Below are 23969 nucleotides of genomic sequence, written 5' to 3'. Positions count from 1 at the left end.
CCAGAAACACTAGACCCACTCCAATTGGCATACCAGCCCAACAGATCCACAGATGATGCAACCGCTATTGCCCTCCACACTTCCCTTTCCCACCTGGACAAAAGGAACACCTATGTGAGAATGCAATTCATTGTTCAACACCATAGTGCCCTCAAAGCTCATCAGTAAGCTGAGGACCCTGGGACTAAACACCTCCCTCTGCAACTGGATCCTGAACTTCCTGAAGGGCCACCCCCATGTGGTAAGGGTAAGTAACAACACATCCGCCATGCTGATCCTCAACACAGGGGCCCCTCAGTGGTGTGTGCTTAGTCCCCTCCTGTACTCCCTGTTCACTCATGACTGCATGGCCAGGCACGTCTCCAACACCATCATTAAGTTTGCCGATGACACAACAGTGGTAGGCCTGATCACCGACAATGACGAGACAGCCTATAGACAGCCAACGACCTCTTCCTCTACGTGATCAAGACAAAGGAGATGATTGTGGACTACAGGAAAAAGAGGACTGAACATGCCCCCATTCTCATTGACGTGGCTGCAGTGGAGCAGGTTGAGAGCTACAAGTTCCTTGGTGTCCACATCACCAACAAAGTAACATGGTCCAAGCACCCCAAGATGGTCGTGAACAGGGCGCGTCAAAACCTAAGGATTTATCAATGTCCTAACACACCAAGACAGGTGGAAAAGGGCACGACAATACCGCTTCCCCCTCAGGAGACTGAAAAAATTTGGCATGGGTCCTCAGATCCTCAAAAGGTTCTACAGCTGCACCATTGAGAGCATCCTGACTGATTGCATCACTGCCTGGTATGGCAACTGCTCGGGTCTCTGACCGCAAGGCACTACAGAGGGTAGTGCGAATGGCCCAGTACATCACTGGGGCCAAGCTTCCTGCCATCCATCACCTCATGTTTCAGCATGATAATGCACGGCCCAATGTTGCAAGGAGCTGTACACAATTCCTGGAAGCTGTAAATGTCCCAGTTCTTCCACGTCCTGCATACTCACCACACATGTCACCCATTGAGCTTGTTTGGGATGCTCTGGATCAACGTGTATGACAGCAATTTCCAATTCCCACCAATATCCAGCAACAGCTATTGAAGAGGAGTGGGACAACATTTGACAGGCCACAATCAACAGCCTGATCAACTCTATGCGAAGGAGATGTGTCGCGCCGCACGACGCAAATGGTGGTTACAACAGATACAGACTGGTTTTCTGATCCACTCCCCTACCTTTCTTTTTTTAAGGTATATGTGACCAACATATGCATATCTGTATTCCCAGTGGTGTGAAATCCATAGATTAGGGCCTAATTCATTTATTTTTAAATTATCTAATTTCTTTATATGAACTGTAACTCAGTAAAATCTTTGAAATTGTTGCATGTTGCGTTACATTTTTTGTTCAGTATATATAATTTTCGAGATGGTTAAACGTTTTCAGTGTAAACTTAAATGACTATCAACAGATATAATGTATGTAGAAAAGATAATGGAGCTATATATTTTTAAACAAGATCATCTTTGAGGATGAACAATCAGGGGGGTCTCTAGAAATGTTGGAAAGCACCATTGGCCACACCCACTACAATGCCCCGCCCCCTACGCTAACTTTGCCACTGCTGCTGAAAAAAATCCTAGGGGAAACACTGATAAGGGTCTATTTATGTTGGTGGATGTATAATGTCATTAGCGATGGTGAGAAATAAATTGGACTTTGACTATATTTGTTCATGTGTACAGTGTGTAACGTCAAGTTGGTGTTTCCTTGCCTTGGATGGTGTGCCTTTGGACGGGCTCTGGTTCCAAGCCTCTCCAGCCTCAAACAAGTGCTTCTTGGAGGACACTGCCTCAGGTGACATGGGGATGTCCATCAGGCCCTGTTTGGCTGCCTTGGCCTCCTGGGAGTACTGCACAACATAACAATGTGATATACTTTACATTCCAAGTGCATGGAATTTGCACAGAAATAACAGAACTCTAGATCAAAAAGAAAAATGTATCAAGCTTGTTCACTGATATTTATCAAGTCTGATTAGGGGGGAATTAGATAGTATGAAAATGAAGCACAGCAAGTAAAAATTAACCACAATATAACATAGTTAGACATAATGAGTAACACAGGGCTGGATTCAATCTGTATTACTGAAGTTCAGCGTTATAGCATGATTGAAATTTAAAGGCAATGTACCCGCGAAGACTGCATTCACACTCAACACTGTATACAATGCATTTGGAAAGTATTTTTTTTTATCCAGATTTTGTTACGTTACAGCCTTATTCTAAAATGTATTAAATGTTTTTTTTTCCCCTCATCAATTTAAGTCCGGGATCTGGCTGGGCCACTCAAGGACGTTCATAGACTTGTCCCGAAACCACTCCTGCGTTGCCTTGGCTGTGTGCTTAGGGTCATTATCCTGTTGGAATGTGAACCTCCTCAGTCTGAGGTCCTGAGCTCTCGGGAGCAGGTTTTCATCACGGACCTCTCTGTACTTTGCTCCGTTCATTTTTCCCTCGATCCTGACTAGTCTCCCAGTCCCTGCCGCTGAAAAACATCCCCACAGCATCATGCTGCCACCACCATGCTTCACCATAGGGGTGGTGCCAGGTTTCCTCCAGGCCAAAGAGTTAAAATCAGGCCAAAGAGTTAAATCTTGGTTTCATCAGACTGGTGAATCTTGTTTCTCATGGTCTGAGAGTCCTTTAGGTGCCTTTTGGCAAACTCCAAGCGAGCTGTCAAATGCCTTTCACTGAGGAGTAGCTTCCGTCTGGCCACTCTACCATAAAGGCCTGATTGGTGGAGTGCTGCAGAGATGGTTGTCCTTCTGGAAGGTTCTGCCATCTCCACAGAGGAACCCTGGGGCTCTGTCAGAGTGACCATCAGGTTCTTCTCCCCCAATTGCTCAGTTTGGCCTGGCGGGCAGCTCTAGGAAGAGTCTTGGTGGTTCCAAACTTCTTCCATTTAAGAATGATGGAGGCCACTGTGATAATGTGCGTCTCTGTGAGAGGTGTAGGAGTCAGGCATGTCTGAGAAGTGTGTTTAATCATATAGTCCACCAATACAAAAATGGCACAGACGAAAATACAAAAACTACGCTCTCGATACTCAGAACTCGTGCAAACGCACGGAGGAACAAACACAGTTTCGACACTTACATACACATCCGTAACCATGAAAACAACAAACATCAAAATACAATCGAGCGCAATACATACAAGTCTAATCCCGCACAAACTAAGGCAGGCAATAGGTACCCTATATACACACAGAAATAAACGCAAATGAAACCAGGTGTGAAAAGAATCACAGACAAAACAAACAGAAAAGGAAAAAGGGATCGGTGGCAGCTAGTAAACCGGCAACGCCAAGCACCGCCCGAACAGGGTAGAGGAGTTACCTTCGGTAGAAGTCGTGACAGCCACTGTATTTTTGGAGACCCTCAATGCTGCAGAAATGTTTTGGTACCCTTCCACAGGTCTGTGCCTTGACACAATCCTGTCTCTGAGCTCTACGGACAATTCCTTCAACTTCATTGATTGATTGTTGCTCTGACATGCACTATCAACGCTGGGACCTTATATAGAAAGAAATGTGCCTTTCCAAATCATGTCCAATCAATTGAATTTACCACAGGTGGACTCCAATCAAGTTGTAGAAACATCTCAAGGATGATCAATGGAAACAGGATGCACATAGAGCTCAATTTCGAATCTCATAGCAAAGGGTCTGAATACTTATGTAAATAAGGTATTTCTGTTTTAAATGTTTTATGTGTTTGCAAAAATGTCTAAAAACCTGTTTTCTCTTTGTCATTATGGAGTATAGTGTGTAGATTGATGAGGGATTTTTTAAAATAAGGCTGTAACGTAACGAAAACATTCTAGGGGTCTGAATACTTTCCAAATAAATTGTATCTCGTCTTTAGAAAAAGGTTAACAAGGCATGGTAGTAATCGGATGATGCAATAGTGGCTTGTGAAGTATTGCCCTCACGGGAAAAGAGTAAGAGGGCCTCTAACACTTATTCACTCACACACACACTCTACTCCCATGTACAGGAAAATTCGGAATTTACATACACTTAGGTTTGAGTCATTAAAACTCGTTTTTCAAACACTCCACAAATTTCTTGTTAACAATCTATAGTTTTGGCAAGTCGGTTAGGACATCTACTTTGTGCATGACACAAGTAATTTTTTCAACAATTGTTAACAGACAGATTATTTCACTTATAATTCACTATATCACAATTCCAGTGGGTCAGAAGATTACATACACTAAATTGACTGTGCCTTTAAACAGCTCGGGAACATTCCAGAAATTGATGTCATGGCTTCTGATAGGCTAATTGACATCATTTCAGTCAATTGGAGGTGTACCTGTGGATGTACTTCAAGGCCTACCTTCAAACTCAGTGCTTTTTTGCTTGACATCATGGGGAAATAGTAGAGTAGAGGTGGTTTGACGGACTGTGAGGCTGAGGCTGAGGCTGAGGCTGAGGCTGAGGCTGAGGCTGAGGTTTAACTACAGTATATACAGTAACTTTGTGTGTGTGAGACTGACACAGTGCGTCACCTTTAGAGAGGAAGAGAAGCGGACAGAGAAGTCTGGCTGAATAGTCACCAGATGAAAGCATTCATCACACAGCCTTCATCAATGGGGCCTCTGTCTGTCGGGAGGAAGGGAGGGAGAGAGGGAAGAAGGGGGGAGCTACCAGGTGGGAGCTAACCTCAATGGCGTGGGTGTACTGCTCCAGCCTGTCATCGATCTTGGCGAGGAGAACAGGGGGCTGTGTCTTCTTGAAGCTGTTGCTGTATCCAAAACAAAGACACTCGGTCAGTGAAAATGTTTGTGGGAAGAAAATAATACATTTTAAAGATCTCATCTGACTGGCTATAGGCCCGCAAGTGAACAGGGATCATCCTTCCCCTCCCCGAGTGAAATATCCCTTTTCCACATTGTTATGATACACCCCCCTTGGTAAAATGAGCCACTTGAATCTACTCTGCCATTAGAGAGTGGATGGGATTTTGTGACCTCTTACAGCTTCTGTCAAGACTGTCTTACAGGCCCAGTATGAAGCTTGCTCACTGACCGCAGTGGGACCCAGTGCAAAGGCCCCCTTCACAGGCACACACACACACGCACACACACATCCAGACACACACACACGCTGCCAGTTGCCTAAACCCCACTACACAAGAGTCCTACTCTCAGACATATACACTAAACAGGAAAACAAACCGTGTGGGACAAATCTGGAAATACTGACCCTATTTCCTGCATTTCAACATGGCCTCAAAACCGTTTATTTTTTAAAAGAGAGCTCCCATGAAAGGCATGTGTGAGTCATTAGCCTGATATGGCTGGTTAGTTTGAGGATTACATAGCTTCTTCACAGGCATGGTAGGATTATTTGAACTTCATAAACGTGCACAGCCCACAAATCTTTATTTGGAGGGTGTTTTGTTCTGCAAAGACGTTGAAATGGGGTTTTCTGAATGATGTCATGTTTTCTATCTGCATGAGTTGAGGCTGTTAAAAGTGAAGGGGTGAAGAAAGCTGTCTGTCAACCGTATTCTTCTCCGGAAAGATTTGATTCGGTCTTACAGTGTTTTTACACACATCAACAAGGCAGTGGAACACCCACATCAAAGGACTAACACACAAGGATCCTTCCCTCTGTCCTAAAAAAACCTGCCTAGACTTAAATATTATGTCACACTCAATTCCTCAGGTCTCAAACCTGCACCTGGAAGATAAAGTTTAGGGTGTCCAATAAAAAACATATTTTGACCAATGTGTAAAAAAATATTTAAAACACATGTTAATTGTGTAGATAATCCTCTAAGGAAGCCAATGGTCTAACCTCATGACTCTTATCATAATCCGCTCTTAAATTATTGGAGTTTTTAACCTTGTAGGATGGCCAATGTTAATGTGACAGTCAATGGAGGCCAGAGGGAAAAAGTGGGCAAAAATAAGGAAAGTTGCACAGCATCACTTCAGCTAGGCAGGTTGCTGTGCGAGAATTAACTAACTGACAGGCTCACTTTCCCGTTGAACTCGTCATATTTCTTCTTGAATCCGCAGGATGTAAAACAATGTAGAGGTGAGATAGATATCGATTTTGAGACATTACATGTAGTATTTTCATATTTTAGTACACACTTTTCATATTAATGCAAAATGGCTGTTCTTTTTCGAAGACATCTCACAAAAGCAAGCTTATCACTGTGAAACGTAAACAGAGCACTGAGCTCTGAGCAAGCTTTTTTATTTTCAAAGTCTTTTACATTTAATTCAGCTCGTGTTCTGTTAATCTCCCTTTGAAGATGACCACCACGACATGTAAAATCCTCAATGTTGCTGCGAGAAAGCTGCACCACTCTGTCAACATAGCTCAGTGCTTATTATGGGATGTATTAGTCCTACTTTTTTGGGGGATAAACTGTGAATGAAATGTTTCGAGAAAGAACTCCACTGAACGATTCACAATATGAATAATCGTATATGTCTTTAGTAAAGTGTATTTTAGAAGTTACAGGAAGTTACATTTCCTCACCACAGTGCATTCTGGGTAATGTGGGTGCACACCCTATAAAGTTGTTATTACACCCTATTTTCAGTCACAGTCTTAATATTAATTCAACTCTGGCCTGGTCTCTTCTACTCTAGCTGCTGAGAGCTCTTTGTCACTGATTACTTACTGCAGTCAGACTGCACGGAGCCGTCCCACAGTCCAGAGCTATAGCTCACCAGCCACCAGAGAGAACCCAGCAAGCCCAGGCTCCAGCCCTCACATCTGGTCAGAGTTAACCAAGCCATAAATCATCCAGGCTGACAAAGGTGATGCACTGAGAGAGATTTGGAGGTCACCACTGGCCCTCTTTGTCTGTGTTTACATTTACACACCAGCCATTTAGCCAGCATAGCTGCTGTTCTGCCTCAGATAGCAGCTCTCCATCCAGGCATCTGCCGAGGGGCCCAGTAGTACTTTGGTCAACCTCAAGATACAACGAAGCATTAGTGAGGGAAGGTATTTGAGAGTACAAGTGGAACAACTGGGGCTGGTGAATTTGTTTGTTTGCTTCGTGTTACTCATTGTGAAAAAGCCTTGTATACTTGTATGATATTCACCTTTTCTTTAGGGACCGGTTCAAGGATTCTGTTCTTTCTGTGATCTGAAAAACATGAGGGTGATGTTAAAGGTTATTGTTTTGTAATTAGAATATAAAAGTTGAAGTGCTCCGTGACTTCTAGAATTGTCAGACCGGGATTATCATGATCAATTTGATGTTAATCGCAGCCCTGTATTTGGCCTGACGCTGCAAATATCTCTTCCAAGTCAAACAGATAAATCTTCTGCTGGTCTTTCTCAACCGTTTCCATCCGCCTGTATCTGTCAGTTCGTATCATCAAAGACAGATTTAAACTAACTCTGCCCCAGTCCACAGTTTACTGCAGGCATAATTATAATGCAATCAGGGTGTGGGAAGACTTCCATCTCGAAACCCATTACTTATCTTGAATCTGTGTATTTAATGCATTACAGACTGAATCATAGTAAATAAAATGTGTTTGGGATTACAAGTCTTAGGCAAGTCATTATCAAAATACGAATACATATGTATCAGAGGAGTTCTAGTTTGAGCCAGGGTCATAATGTCCTGTCCTCTACCGTTGCTTGCCAAAGAGGTCATACTTCAACGTATCCGGCACCAAGCTCTGGTTCTTCCCACACAAAAGGTTCCCTTATGTTACTGTTCACTGTTCAGCCCTGGACCTGAAGCAAAGAGTACAGCATGTTGACACCAACTCACCAATAATGTATTTTTTGCTGTCAAACTCTCATCATTCTCTCTCTGAAATTACACACACAAGCAGATGGATGCTCATGACTGCACTAAGGATGTAGGCAAGGGCACCAACATAGCAACCCTGTACCCAGAGAGGAAAGTCAGCTTAGAAACAGAAGGCAGGAAGTAAAAGTTATAGTAGCTAGCTGAACTTGCCCTTTTGTAGGTGACAGAGTTTGTCTTCATTAGTGTTAATACAAGAAGTGAATTCATGAGAGATACATAGATGCATCTTTTTTTAATAATAACAGTAATAATGTAATGTAATGAGCCAGGCTTGTAAATCAAGATCTGAGTGGATTTCAATCCCTGTGTGATCTGACAAGTCTAATCAACTGACAACAAACAAGAACATTTTACACTACACAATGCTTCACAACATGCCGTGCCGTGCAAACGTCTGAATCCAAACAAATGAACCCATGGAAACACTATCTATAATACTGACAACTACCTGTATTACTTAATACCCTACTTTTTAAGCAGAGCAAGGTGGAAGGAGTTAAGGACAATACCACAGACCAGTGTAAACACAGGCTGTCACAGCTACCATTTGGACTTGGGCTGAAATACAATGACATACAGTTGAAGTCGGAAGTTTACAACCACCTTAGTCAAATACATTTAAATTCAGTTTCAGTTTCATCATCATTTCATCATTCCTGACATTCAATCCTAGTAAATATTCCCTGTTTTAGGTCAGTTAGGATCACCACTTTGTTTTAGGAATGTGAAATGTCAGAATAATAGTAGAGAGAAGGATTTACAGTGGAGCAAAAAAGTATTTAGTCAGCCACCAATTGTGCAAGTTCTCCCACAAGAAGATGAGAGAGGCTTGTAATTTTCATCATAGGTACACTTCAACTATGACAGACAAAATTAGAAACAAAAATCCAGAAAATCACGTTGTAGGATTTTTAATGAATTTATTTGCAAATTATGGTGGAAAATAAGTATTTGGTCACCTACAAAGAAGCAAGATTTCTGGCTCTCACAGACCTGTAACTTCTTCTTTAAGAGGCTCCTCTGTCCTCCACTCGTTACCTGTATTAGTGGCACCTGTTTGAACTTATCAGTATAAAAGACACCTGTCCACAACCTCAAACAGTCACACTCCAAACTCCACTATGGCCAAGACCAAAGAGCTGTCAAAGGACACCAGAAACAAAATTGTAGACCTGCACCAGGCTGGGAAGACTCAATCTGCAATAGGTAAGCAGCTTGGTTTGAAGAAATCAACTGTGGGAGCAATTATTAGGAAATGGAAGACATAGAAGACCACTGATAATCTCCCTCGATCTGGGGCTCCACTCAAGACCTCACCCCGTGGGGTTAAAATGATCACAAGAACGGTGAGCAAAAATCCCAGAACCACACGGGGGGACCTAATGAATGCCATGTAGAGAGCTGGGACCAAAGTAACAAAGCCTACCATCAGTAACACACTACGCTGCCAGGGACTCAAATCCTGCAGTGCCAGACGTGTCCCCCTGCTTAAGCCAGTACATGTCCAGGCCGGTCTGAAGTTTGCTAGAGAGCATTTGGATGATCCAGAAGATCAATTGCACAATTGGTGGCTGACTAAATACTTTTTTGCCCCACTGTATTTCAGCTTTTATTTCTATCATCACATTCGCATTGGGTCAGAAGTTTACATACACTCAATTAGTATTTGGTAGCATTGCCATTAAATTGTTTAACTTGGGTCAAACGTTTCGGGTAGCCTTCCACAAGCTTCCCACAATAAGTTGGGTGAAGTTTGCCCCATCCCTCCTGACAGAGCTGGTGTAACTGAGTCAGGTTTGTAGGCCTTCTTGCTCGCACACGCTTTTCCAGTTCTGCCCACACATTTTCTATAGGGTTGAGGTCAGGACTTTGTGATGGCCACTCCAAAATCTTGACTTTGTTGTCCTTAAGCCATTTTGCCACAACTTTGGATGTACGCTTGGGGTCATTGTCCATTTGGAAGACCCATTTGCGACCAAGCTTTAACTTCCTGACTGATGTCTTGAGATGTTGCTTCAATATATATACACATAATTTTCCTGCCTAATGATGCCATCTATTTTGTGAAGTGCACCAATCCCTCCTGCAGAAAAGCACCCCCACAACATGATGCTGCCATCCCCGTGCTTCACGGTTGGGATGGTGTTCTTCGGCTTGCAAGCCTCTCCCTTTTTCCTCCAAACATAACAATGGTCATTATGGCCAAACAGTTACATTTTTGTTTCATCAGACCAGAGGACATTTCTCCAAAAAGTATGATCTTTGTCCCCATGTGCAGTTGCAAACCATAGTCTGGCTTTTTTATGCCGGTTTTGGAGCAGTGGCTTCTTCCTTGCTGAGTGGCCTTTGAGGTTATGTCAATATAGGACTCGTTTTACTGTGGATATAGATACTTTTGGACCTGTTTCCTCCAGCATCTTCACAAGATCCTTTGCTGTTGTTCTGGGATTGATTTGCACTTTTCTCACAAAATTACATTAATCTCTAGGAGACAGAATGCGTCTCCTTCCTGAGCGGTATGATGGCTGCGTGGTCCCATGGTGTTTATACTTAAGTACTATTGTTTGTACAGACTTGTGGAAGACTACCATTTCCTTTCTGAGGTCTTGGCTGATTTCTTTTGATTTTCCCACGATGTCAAGGAAAGAGACACTGAGGTGTGAAGGTAGGCCTCGAATTACATCCACACCTACACCAATTGACTCACACCTACACCAATTGACTCAAATGATGTCAATTAGCCTATTAGAAGCTTCTAAAGCCATGACATAATTTTCTGGAATTTTCCAAGCTGTTTAAAGGCACAGTGAACTTAGTGTACATACACTTCTGACCCACTGGAATTGTGATACAGGGAATTATAAGTTAAGTAGTCTGTCTGTAAATAATTGTTGGAAAAATGACTTGTGTCATGCACAAGGTAGATGACCTAACCTACTTGCCAAAACTATAGTTTGTTAACAAGAAATTTGTGGAGTGTTTGAAAAATGTGTTTTAATGTCTCCAACCTTAGTGTATGTAAACTTCCAACTTCACCTGTATTATGGTCTCTGACTTTTCAGTCAATGGTGGTATCCAATTTGTACATAAAGGCATGCTGTCAGAGCTAACTAGAAGTTGCACACGTCTCACACACGTCTCAGCAAATCCACACATCACAGCAAACCCATACATGAATGTGTGTGACCTGCTGCACTACATGTGCTGTGGAAAATGCTGACATTTATAACACTCCCATGCAACTTACGTGATTGAAACTAAACAAAATGGCTGTAAAGATGGTATAAAGTGAGATTTGAGTTATTTTTTGTTGTAGTAAAACAATATAGAAATATAGAACACTTTATTTTATACAGAAAACCAAAGGTATCATTATCATTATCCATGATCTCAAAAACTCACTGCCATATCATCACAAGAATGGTGCTTGTCATATATGACCATGGGCAATAATTACAAACCTGAGGTATATATAGATGTATAGATGAATGGAACAGAAACGTTAGCTACCTTGTAGATGGAGCCTTTAGGATTGAGCGGGCTAAACAACTCATCTCCGTCCACACTGGAGGTACTGAGGCTCTTCATCCTCTCTGCTGCCTCCATCCTCCTCCTCTCTATGTCCTCCTTCATCCTCCTCTTTTCTTCCTGTACAGGAAGACACACAATGGATATTTTTGGTGAACGTCAGGAACCGAATCACATCGGTGAAAGAGTGGTTCATTTGCCTCACTGATTCGCAGGCTGCTAGTACAGCTTCTTGAGCTCCAGACAACAATTATCTGCAGATAACTTAGAAAAACATTAGCTGAAGGATATTTCCACTGCAGGAACAACAGGTAATGTGAGAGAGCCTCATTCAGGTCCATGCTCATTTTTGCAGTGCATAAAAACATTTAATTCATAAATTGGCAAGCAATTTAATAATTTGGTCATCTAAAAGTTATTTTGAACCAACTGTTAGGCTTTACATTAGAAATTTGTTATTTTTTAATGTGTCAATTTTTAAAGAGCAACTAACTCTAAAAAACAACTTCTCATTTAGAAAACAGCCAATGTGGCATCGATATGAGTCAGAAACGTTTATCATACTGTCAAAATTGACTGCAAAGTATAAATAGGATAATTTTGGTAATTAAATGTAACACAAAACAACATTTTTTTTTGCATCACAACATAAATTAAGGTTTGGTTTGTTTCAATCCTGGCCACAAGCTCTCAGCTGGCAGCACGCAAGTAATCATCAATTATGAGTGCAGCTGCACGTGACCCAATTGTAATATCTGTGGTAAATCTGGGTTGACTTTAGATTTCCCTAATAGCTTCACATTTCACAGCTTCACATGATTTAAAAACCTCAAACCAACTTGAATAATGTGGTGTATTATGTATTAAACCACCCAGACACATCAAAAACACAGTCGTCCTTCTGAACTGAGCTGCAGGACAGGTCTGAAACTGCACAGGGATGTCACCATGTCTCCATTGCTAATTGTTGACAAAGGAGAGTGATGTAGTGCTGCATCAGATGACCTGGCCTCCACAATCACCCAACATTAACACAATTGAGATAGTTTTAGATGAGTTAGACTGCAGAGTGAAGGAAAAGCAGCCAACAAGTGCTCAGCATATATATGTGAACCCCTTCAAGACTGTTGGAAAAACATTCCTCATGGAGCTGGTTGAGATAATGCCAAGTGTGTGGAAAGCTGTCATCAAGGTAAAGGGTGGCTACTTTGAAGAATCTCAAATATAAAATATATTTTGATTTGTTTAACAGTTTTTTGCTTGCTACATGATTCCACATAAGTTATTTCATAGTTTTGATGTCTTCACTATTATTCTGCAATATAGAAAATAGTACAAAGGAAGAAAAACCCTGTAATGAGTAGTTGTGTCCAAACCTTTGACTATATAAAAAAAATACTTGATAAAATATTGAATATGGCCTTTACTAGTATAGTCCAGAGAAACGCATTAAATAACAAATAAAAAAATGGCACAAACGACAGTCAACAAAATAAATCAGGTGTTTGTCCTAAATCTAGGAGATATACAGTGCATTCGGGAAGAATTCTGCCCCCTTGACTTTTTCCACATTTTGTTACGTTACATCCTTATTCTAAAATGAATGAAATTGTTTTATTTTTCCTCATCAATAAACACGCTATACCCCATAACGACAAAGCAAAAACAGGTTTTCAGAAATCTTTGCAAATTTCTAAAATAATTAAAAACTGAAATATCACATTTACATAAGTATTCAGACCCTTTATTCAGTACTTTTGTTGAAGCACCTTTGGCAGTGATTACAGCCATGAGCCTTCTTGGGTATGACGCTACAAGCTTGGCACACCTGTGTTTGGGGATCCAAATGGAAGAGCCATTGGGATCCAAATGAACGGCTCTTTAAACCGAGTCAAATGTTCTGGCTTCCCGAAAAGACTCGGAATACCCATCCTTATGTACATTATAAATAAAAAAAATACTGTAGGTGGTTAAACTGACCGTGGTCGCGGTGAAAAAAGTCACTCTCCCTATACTTTCAATGCATTTTTCCAGAAAAGGTGAGTGAACTCCCCCAAAAAAGTGGATAAACTGTGCTTACTTAGGCTTACCCTGCACTACACCACCGGCTGATGTGTAAGATATTGAGTTTCATCTCTTTATGTTTGTGTTTCTTAATGCCATAGGCTACACATTATGTATGTACTGTACACTGCAGTTGACCATCACCTCCTCCTTGGCCAGGCGCTGCTGCTCCTCCTCCCTGCTCCTGCGCTCCTCCCTCTCCCTGACCTGGCGTCTCTCCTCCCTCCTCCTCTTCAGCTCCTCCAGATCCTGCTCGGCCTCAGCCTGCTTGTGTCTGAGCAGCTCAAGCTCCTGGTTCTCCTTCTCTGCTTGGCTACGCCGGATCTTCACCAGCTTGCCCTCTAAGATGGCCTCCGCCTCCTCCTCGGTCTCGACCCCTGCCACTTGTACCACAGCCCTGGGAGAGATGGAGAGAGAGATTGACGGCTGGAGGAAAAAAGGAGCATACATAGAGGGGCAGGATTTCAAGAAATATCTCTGTCTCCTAATGGTTTAGAATGTGTAACATCTAGGAGTCACTTCGGGGAGGAATTCTGACCTGAGGTTGTTACACTTAAAGGGAACGTAATTACCTTTTTATGGACTTTTCTCTCTACATGTATTCTGACCTGACCCGCTATTCATTTGGGGTGAAAATCAAAGAAATTAAAGTGTGGCGGAGATGTGTCAACCGATACGCTGCATTCTGACCTTGACTTAATTCCCTCATAATTCCACCACCTTTAAGCGCGATGAAACGATGAATAACATTGAGCAACCTGTCGGTTCCAAGTGGAGCAACATCTACTTTATTTTTCCCCAAAGAAGTAACACCATTCTTCATGCACTGTAATTTACAAATTGATAAGGTGTATTGAAAACAGCTAGGTAAATTAGTAAGCCGTTTGGATAAGAGGGATTGTAAATATAAATGACAATTGTTTTAGATCTATTTTACTTTATGATTTCTAAAGACAAATGTGAAACAAGTCATATTACAGCAAACTGAAGCACATCAACATAACACCTTTTCCACTGTGAAGTTTATTAAATGCTGGCCTTGTAACTTGATGAAATTTGGAGACCCAAGCTATATGCTTCTGTAGCCATATATATATATATATATGAAGAAAACTGAAGTATAACATTTACATAAGTATTCAGACCCTTCATTCAAATTAAATAAAATAAAATGTTTTTAGTCAGATATGCAGAATACAACAGGTATTCTTTTTTTTTACCATGAAATGCTTACTTACACACCCTTAACCAACAAGGCAGTTTTAAGAAAATAGATTTAAGAAAATATTTAGAATATATACTAAAGTAAAAAATAAATGAAAAATAACACAATAAAATAACAATAATGAGACTACGGAAGTTTACATACATTTAGGTTAGTCAATTAAACTTGTTTTTCAAACACTCCACAAATTTCTTGTTAACAAACTATATTTTTGGCAAGTTGGCTAGGACATCTACTTTGTGCATGACACAAGTCATTTTTTCCAACAATTGTTTACAGACAGATTATTTCACTTATAATTCACTGCATCACAATTACAGTGGGTCAAAAGTTTACATATACTAAATTGACTGTGCCCCTAAAGTTTGGAAAATTCCAGAAAAATATGTAATGACTTTAGAAGCTTCTGAAAAATGTGAGTCAATTGGAGGTGTACCTGTGGATTTATTTCAAGGCATACCTTCAAACTCAGTGTTACTTTGCTTGACATCATGGGAAAATCAAAATAAATCAGCTAAAGACCTCAGAATAAAATGGTAGACCTCCACAAGTCTGGTTCATCCTTGTGAGCAATTTCCAAATTTCCAAATGCCTGAAGATACCACGTTCATCTGTACAAACAATAGTACTTAAGTATGAACACCATGGGAGCACGCAGCCATCATACTGCTCAGGAAGGAGACTTGTTCTGTCTCCTAGAGATGAATGTACTTTGGTGCGAAAAGTGCAAATCAATCCCAGAACAACAGCAAAGGACCCTGTGAAGATGTTGGTTGGAAACAGGTACAAAAGTATCTATATCCACAGTAAAACTAGTCCTATATTGACATAACCTGAAATGCAGCTCAGCAAGGAAGAAGCCACTGCTCCAAAACTGCCATAAAAAAGCCAGACTATGGTTTGCAACTGCAAATGGGGACAAAGATCATACTTTTTAGAGAAAAGTCCTCTGGTCTGATGAAACAAAAATATAACTGTTTGGCCATAATGACCATTGTTATGTTTGGAGGAAAAAGGGGGAGGCTTGCAAGCTGAAGAACACCATCCCTACCGTGAAGCACGGGGGAGGCAGCATGTTGTGGGGGTTCTTTGCTGCAGGAGGGACTGGTGCACTTCACAAAGTAGATCATGAGGCAGGAAAATTACGTGGATATATTGAAGCAACATCTCAAGACATCAGCCAGGAAGTTAAAGCTTGGTCGCAGATGGGTCTTCCAAATGGACAATGACCCCAAGCATACTTCTAAAGTTGTGGGAAAATGGCTTAAGGACAACAAAGTCAAGGTATTGGAGTGGCCATCACAAAGCCCATAGAAAATGTGTGGGCAGAACTGAAAAAGCGTGTGCGAGCAAGGAGGCCTACAAATCTGACTCAGTTACGCCAGCTCTGTCAGGAGGAATGGGCCAAAAATTCACCCAACTTATTGTGTGAAGCTTGTGGAAGGCTACCCGAAACGTTTGACCCAAGTTAAACAATTTAAAGGCAATGCTACCAAATACTAACTGAAATAAAGCTGAAATAAATCATTCTCTCTACTATTATTCTGACATTTCACATTATTCAAACAAAGTGGTGATCCAAATTTACCTAAAACAAGGAATCTTTTCTTGGATTAAAATTCAGGAATTGTGAAAAACTGAATTTAAATGTATTTGGCTAAGGTGTATGTAAACTTCCGACTTCAACTGTTTATACAGCGGGTACCAGTACTGAGTCAATGGGCGGGGGTACAAGTTAGCCGAGGTATGGGTAAAGTGACTATACATAGGTAATAAACAGCGAGTAGCAGCAGTGTATTAACAAAGGGGGGGGGGGGTCATTTTTCAGCAGTTTTATGGCTTGGGGGTAGAAGCTGTTAGGGAGCCTTTTTGATCTAGACTTGGCGCTCCAGTACCGCGCTTGCCGTGTGGTAGTAGAGAGAACTGTCTTTGAGTTTGGTGACTGGAGTCTTTGAGATTTTTGGGGGTCTTCCTCTGACACTGCATAGAATATGGGTCATGGATGTCAGGAAGCCTGGCCCCAGTGATGTACTGGGAAGAATGCACTACCCCCTGTAGCGCCTTACGGTCAGATGCCAAGCAGTTGCCATAACAGGCGATCATGCAACTGGTAAGAATGCTCTCAATGGTGCAGCTGTATAACTTTTTGAGGATCTGGAGACCCATGCCAAATCATTTCAGTCTCCTGAGGGGGAAAAGGCATTGTCATGCCCTCTTCACAACTTTCTTGGTGTGTTTGGACCATTATAGTTTGCTGGTGATGTGGACACCAAGGAACTTGAAACTCTCGACCCGCTCCACTACAGCCCCCTCGATATGAATGGGGGCGTGTTCGGCCCTCCCTTTCCTTGTCCACAATCATCCTCTTTTTCTTGCTCACGATGAGGGAGAGGCTGTTATCCTGGCACCACACTGCCAGGTCTCTGACATCCACCCTTCAGGCTGTCTCATCGTTGTCAGACAGCAAACTTAACCGATGGTGTTGGAGTCGTGCTCGGCCACACAGTCGTGGGTGAACAGGGAATACAGGGGGTACAGGAGGGGACTAAGCATGCACTTTGATGAAGCACCTTTGGCAACAATTACAACCTCAAGTCTTCTTGGGTATGATGCAACAAGCTTGGCACACCTGTATTTGGGGAGTTTTTCCCATTCTTCTCTGCAGATTCTCTCAAGCTCTGTCAGGTTGCATGAGGGGCATCACTGCACATCTATTTCCAGGTCTCTCCAGAGATGTTTGATTGGGTTCAAGTCCAGTCTCTGGCTGGGCCACTCAAGGACATTCAGAGACGTGTCCCGAAGTCACTCACTCCTGCATTGTCTTGGCTGTGTGCTTAGGGTCGTTGTCCAGTTGGAAGGTGAACATTCGCTACAGTCTCATGTCGTGCGCACTCTGGAGCAGGTTTTCATCAAGAATCTGTCTGTACTTTGCTCCGTTCATCTTTCCCTCGATCCTGACTAGTCTCCCAGTACCTGCCACTGAAAAACATCTCCACAGCATTGTGCTGCCACCACCATGCTTTACCATAGGGATGGTGCCAGAGTCCTCCAGACGTGAAGATTGGCTTTAGAGAATCTTGTTTCTCATGGTCTGAGAGTCCTTTAGGTGCCTTTTGGCCAACTCCAAGTGGGCTGTCATGTGTGTTTTACTGACTATACCATCAAGGCCCGATTGATGGAGTGCTGCAGAGATGGTTGGTTCTTCTGGAAGGTTCTCCCATCTCCACAGAGGAGCTCTGGAGTTCTGTCAGAGTGACCATCGGGTTCTTGGTCAACTCCCTTCTCCCCCAATTGCTCAGTTTGGCCGGGCGGCCAGCTCGAGCAATTGTCTTGGTGCTTCCAAACTCCTTCCATTTAAGAATGATGGAGGCCACTATGTTCTTGGGGTCTTCTTCCACAGATCTGTCCCACGACACAATCCTGTCTAGGAGTTTCATGGACAATTCCTTGAACTTTTTGCTTTGACATGCACTGTCAACTGTGGGACCTTATATATACAGGTGTGTGCCTTTTCAAACCATGTCCAATGAATTGAATTTACCACTTGTGGACTCCAATCAAGTTGTAGAAACATATCAAGGATGATCAATGTAAAAGGGATGCACCTTAGCTCAATTTAGAGTCTCAAAGTAAAGGGTCTGAATAATTATGTAAATAAGGTATTCCTGTGTTTTTTTTGTAAAAAAAAAAAATCTGCTTTGTCGTTACTGGTTATTGTGTGTAGATTGATGAATAAAATGTTGTATTTCATTCATTTTAGAATAAGGCTGTAACGTAACAAAATGTGGAAAAAGGGAAGGGGTCTAAATACCAAATACAAGATCAGTATTTTTAAATCTACCAATTGATGCTGAAAATTAGACGAATATGTGTGCATTTACATGGCTTTCTTTTATTGATCCCTAATATTCTGAACAGTTTTTCTCCATATATTCTATTGAGTCTGTCGAAAAATGTAGAAATAAAAGTACACCAAATTTAAAGGGATGGCTTTAGAGAAATTTCCTGAAAACCCTGCTGAGTGAAAACCACACATGCAATGCCCGTTACGCACCTGCATAAGGTACAGTAAGCGCATAGGAAAGGTGACGTTTCCTATATCTGTATCTGTCCCAATGTGAATTGCCATGTGATTTTCTTGCCATGTAATTGAATGTGGAAACAGATCTAGTGATACATATCCATATACCATAATACACCCTGATTTACCTGGGAGCTCTTAATTTGGTTTTGGCCATATATGATGTAATTTCCTCCCCAGCTGTGTCTCCGTTGGTGTTAGCATGCTTTGCCTCCGTCTGCAGGACGACTTGGGATGTGTAGGAGACCTTCACATCTTTTCTCTTCTCCTTCAACTGGAACTGGGAAGAACATGAAACATTTACATGGTTGACTACTTCAAGGACAGACATTTTTGAATAATCATATTCTAATTTGTAAATGTTCTTAATTAATCACATATTAGCATATAATTACAAATAATGCACAAGAATACCATTTCCTTAGCATCTGGTCTTTGGTCCTCCTCTCTCTTCTTGAGCACCCTCATCTTCTCCTGCCTCTGTTTCGCTCCCTCCCCTTCTCTCTCCCTCTCCTTTTGCACCCTCTCTTCTCTCACCACCTCCTCTCGCTCCCTCCTTTTCCTCTCACTTTCCTTTCTTACCAACTTCTCCTCTTCCTCATCCTCCGCTTCTGCCTTGTGTTGTCTCTGCAGACGAGAGGTGGATGTGGTGGGGGTGGCTGAGGCAGAGAGGGTATGTGGTGTGGGGGCCTTTGCGGCACCGTTCAGGGGCCTCTGGTCCTGCTCCTCTGGGGCCTGACTGAGCTCCTCCATGCGCTGGGCCTGCTGCCGGCGTCTCTCCAACCGCTGGGTCCAGTCACTGAAGCCCTCGTCCTCCTCCATAGAAGGAGAGCTGCTGCTAGGCTTCAGATCACTCTCATACCTGGGACACAAAGAGGAGAGATAAAAACGATCTTAGTGCCACAAAGTTTTTGGGAACTCAACCAAGAATAGCTAATGATGGTCATCTGAATGGTGACCTAACCTTTTATAAGTCCGTTGGTCGGCAATGGACGAAAAAAAGGATGTTAGTGCTACGAAAGTTTTGGGAAACTCACCCCTCGTCTGAGAGGGAAGTAGATTTAGCTCGATACAGTTTATAACATGAAAGGCCTCTGAAGGGCGGCAGGTAGCCTAGTGGTTAGAGCGTTGGTCTAATAACGAGGAAGGTTGCAAGATCGAATCCCCGAGCTGACAAGGTAAAAAACTGTCATTCTGCCCCTGAACAAGGCAGTTAACCGACTGTTCCTAGGCTGTCATTGAAAAATTGAATTTGTTCTTAACTGACTTGCCTAGTAAAATAACTATATATATATATATATATATATATATATATAGGTGCAACGATTGCCTAACTGAGCCTGAAAACATTGTAATCATTTACAACCCTCGACAATGTCAGAAAGCCCTTAAAGAATGTGGCAAGGAAGAACACATCTGGATAAAACTAACCATTATGGCTGTAATGTTCAATTTCCTTTGAATAAGTGCCTGTAAATCCAATCATTAAGGTAATAGGACTACTTATTACGATCCTTTTAAAGCTAAACTGAGTCAGATGGTGGAGAGAGGACAGCTTTGTAATATGACCACCAATATGACCACCAGTGAGATGTTTTGGTTGGCGTGAAACATCCCAAAGTGCCAAATGTGTTCTGTAGTATGTGGCAAACATGGCTTCTACAGTAAAGGCTAAACATGTCAACTACAGTGTCAGTGAGAGCGTCCGTGGCTCACACACAGCTTACAAAGCTGTCTCCCAGCGGCCTAGCGAATGCTGGGGATGGATAGCAGGATGAGAGGTGTAAATGCGGACTGGAGCTGCTGAGCCCATCAATTAACACCAACAGGACCAGATCAAACACACAATGCAGGAAAACAGCTGGAACAGCCCTCTGTAGACTCTGGTGTTATTCCTCCTCTACAGCCGGTGCCACAGGCTAACATATGTATGCGTGTATATGTGGTGTGTTGTGTTTTTATTTCCACCCACACCTCATCACTCCTATCCCAAGCCAAGTGTGTGTGTGTGTGTGTGTGTGTGGTGAATCCCCCCACCACACACACACACACACACACTCACACTTGGGTTGGGAGAGGAGTGATGACAATAACTGAGATTGCTACAGCTGAACACTGAATCAGCTCTGGGTTATTTTAGTACAGAGGCTAATCTTAATGGTGATACCAGGGGATAGAGAGTCAAACAGACAAGGGGCCTATGAGGACAACAGGCCCTGCGGGGACCCAGGGACAACACATCTGGACAAATGAACTGGCACCTGGGAGTCGAGAGCCGCTACCTTCCTTCAACCGACATTAAATTAAGTGATTTCTGTAATGAGCGCTTATTAATAGCCAGTGTAAACAAGGGCTTAGACTAACTGCAGGGAGAGAGGCAGAGCCCAATGTGAGGGTCATGGTAGGCAATCATGTGGGGGCCATGGTGGATAGGCAGTGGGTGGGGAGCCTAGATGGTGATAAAAGTGGATAAGGCTGTGAATTTTACCGTCATCTCCTCTTTGACAAACAATTGACAGGGCAAAAACGCTATGCAATCATAATAAATGTACATATCAGCATTTTATTTTGTGAGCTATTCATTTGTTTCAAAGTATTGAAATGGTGGAAAAGCTAAAAAATCCAGATGTCCTACATTTTTGAAGATCATTTTGTTTTAAGTACACAAGGGAGCACTGTCCTCGTGTTCCCCCAGGTTGCTCAATATTGACATGGCTGTGGTCCAGACGCAACAGAAGATATGTTAACTACCCTTTCATCACCACACAGCCATTTTGTCCTCACCATAACACCTGCTGAATAAACACTGGGTTTTTCTTATGTTAGTTACAAAAAGACAGCAGTCACCTCACGATATCTACCTCTAGAATCTAGACTAACAATGTGTTGATTTTTTTTCTTATAACGTTACTGCAGTCACTGCACGATACTTGCCTCTAGACCAATACTGTGTTGCTTTTCATACAACACGACCACAGGATATTTAGTAGTTATATTTAATTGTGTAAACTTCACAGGGGTCTCCCCAGGTTAGTCCAAACATCTGCATCTGCCTGAACGACTCCATGAACCTTCTATCAATTACCAGAAAGAGAGATTAACAGATTAGCTGCGCACCTCTTTCTCCCTCTCCCTCTCCCTACTTCTTTATTCTCTCTATGCCCCATTCATTAAAACAGCCCTGTAATAAAAGTGTGTTTCATCTTCGCAGGAGCTGGCTGAATGGAATGCTCCCACCAGGCATTCCAATGTTGATTAAACAGGTTAGCTACTAAAGTAAATTGATGTTTCCAGATGGCAGGTTATATATATTATCAGAAATAATGGGCAGTAATTATGGTGGTGTGATTTGTCAGGTGTTTAGTCATGTAGATGTTGTTTAGATGTTATGAAGTGGCACGTTCTGGCACCAAAGACACTGCCCTGTAAAGGCTACAGGCACCGGTTGGAGAGGAATGTTTATGCAATGGCTCTGACATGTCATGATACTCTGAAAACAACGAGAAAGGAAGCAAGTCTGAATCTGGGTTGGTAATTACGTTGTTGAGAGAGCAGCACGCGAGTGTCAACGACACAGAGATTGAATAACAGCAAACCCCAAACCAATCTTGACAGTTGTCTTGAAGTTTGATCTCTGAACTATTATGACCTTTGGCGACAAAGAGGACATTTACATGCTACCCAGACCGCACGCGTAGTGTGCGCGAGCATTGCAAAATAAATGCACACATACATGTTATTCAATCATTGCACCCACACTGCTCACGCGCGTCTGCGTAGCCAGGCGCTAAAATAGAACTTAGCTCTATTTGTGACGTTCGACAAGTCCTGCCTCTCCCATCTCCTCATTGGTTTTTAGGAGCATATGTTTATTTATTTTTTATTTAAGTCAGTTAAGAAAAATTCTTATTTGCCATGACGGCCTAGGAACAGTGGTTTAAATGCCTTGTTCAGAGGCAGAACAAAAATATTTTTACCTTGTCAGCTCAGGAATTTGAGCCAGCAACCTTTCGGTTACTGGTCCAATGCTCAAAACAATAGGCTACCTGCCGCACTGAATATACCCACGTGTCATCTCCTCATTGGTTTTTAGGAGCATATACCCACGTGGGTGATTGACAGATGAACTGTGGTCCACACTCCAGTCTAGTACGTTGAGGTAATGCACCTTAAATTTGGTTGCCATATCACAGGATAAATTAGCTAGCAACAGCAAGCAAACTAGCTAAATTGCCATAAATGTTTAATGCTTTTTGACCTGTCCCCAAATTAATATAATTGGTTCAGAGTTTTTGATATTTCAACCTACGTGTCCTGATCGTGTCTGGTGTGGGGGGACAAATCAACATGCGCGTGATGGCGTGTGTGCGGTCCGGTTAAGGTTACTTGTGTAACCCCGGTTCTCTGATATTATGAGTGAGATACTGTATCTCACATTGGGATTCGCCAGAATCTCTAACTAGCTCCAAGAACCAATAATACACGTTTGTCGGAGACAGACAGATCAAGTGGTGAATGAGCAAGCCCCTCCCCTCATACTAAAGAGCCACTCTCCCACACTGTGTTCCTTCCCAAGCATGCAAAACTTCTTCACACTCTTGCAAGTAGGAGAATATGGTGAAATATCTCACTCATATACCAAAGAACCAGGGTTACGCAAGTAACTTTAAGTTCTCTTTCAAATATTTGTTTCAATACCTCACAGTGGGATATGGCCAACTCCTGTATAGCACATACTCTACGAATCCAGGCAGTCTCACAAAAATAAACCCTCAGAGGCCCCGACACTGAGGGCAGTATGTGTCAATGAAGGTGCAGTTATGTCTAGTCGGTAGAACCTCATAAAAGTATAACTGGTTGCCAAACAAGCCACATCACAAATCTCTTTTAATCTCATTGAACAATGCCCAAGAGATAGCCATAACTCTGTTGGAGTGAGCCCTCAGGCCCTCCTGTAGCTGCTATTATTGGCCAATATAATAGTTTCCACAATCCAATGTGACAACCGTTGACGAGAGAGGGGCCTCCCCTTGCAGGGAGTTGCCCAGAACACAAGGGTTGGTTGCTCTTGGCATTGCTCTTGTCCTATCCAAGTAAATGCGCAGTGCGCGTACTGGACACAAACGGAGGAGCCGCTCCTCTTCTGTAGAAGGGAAAGGCAGCAGGTGGAAAGCCACAAGCTAGAAAGTGATTGTAAA

At 42.4% G+C, this 23969-nt stretch overlaps 1 protein-coding gene across 4 annotated transcripts in view; it reads right to left on the bottom strand.

The window, feature by feature from the left end:
- The window catches only part of LOC118396484 (non-muscle caldesmon-like), a 60613-nt gene that overhangs the window by 17974 nt on the left and 18670 nt on the right, over nucleotides 1-23969 (bottom strand). Inside the window, exons 3-9 of one of the 4 annotated variants that reach the window (XM_035790725.2) lie at nucleotides 19186-19633; nucleotides 18900-19051; nucleotides 13610-13862; nucleotides 11384-11521; nucleotides 7149-7192; nucleotides 4738-4819; nucleotides 1781-1918 (exon numbers count right to left, since the gene is read on the bottom strand). In XM_035790725.2, the coding sequence (XP_035646618.1) occupies nucleotides 1781-1918; nucleotides 4738-4819; nucleotides 7149-7192; nucleotides 11384-11521; nucleotides 13610-13862; nucleotides 18900-19051; nucleotides 19186-19633 (1255 nt within the window). The remainder of the gene's footprint in view (nucleotides 1-1780; nucleotides 1919-4737; nucleotides 4820-7148; nucleotides 7193-11383; nucleotides 11522-13609; nucleotides 13863-18899; nucleotides 19052-19185; nucleotides 19634-23969) is intronic. The other 3 variants (XM_035790728.2, XM_035790727.2, XM_035790726.2) reach the window with 3 other exon arrangements.

Source organism: Oncorhynchus keta, chromosome 17 (assembly GCF_023373465.1).
Source record: "Oncorhynchus keta strain PuntledgeMale-10-30-2019 chromosome 17, Oket_V2, whole genome shotgun sequence".
Lineage (NCBI taxonomy): Eukaryota > Metazoa > Chordata > Actinopteri > Salmoniformes > Salmonidae > Oncorhynchus > Oncorhynchus keta.
This window is presented reverse-complemented; position numbering and strand designations above follow the sequence as displayed.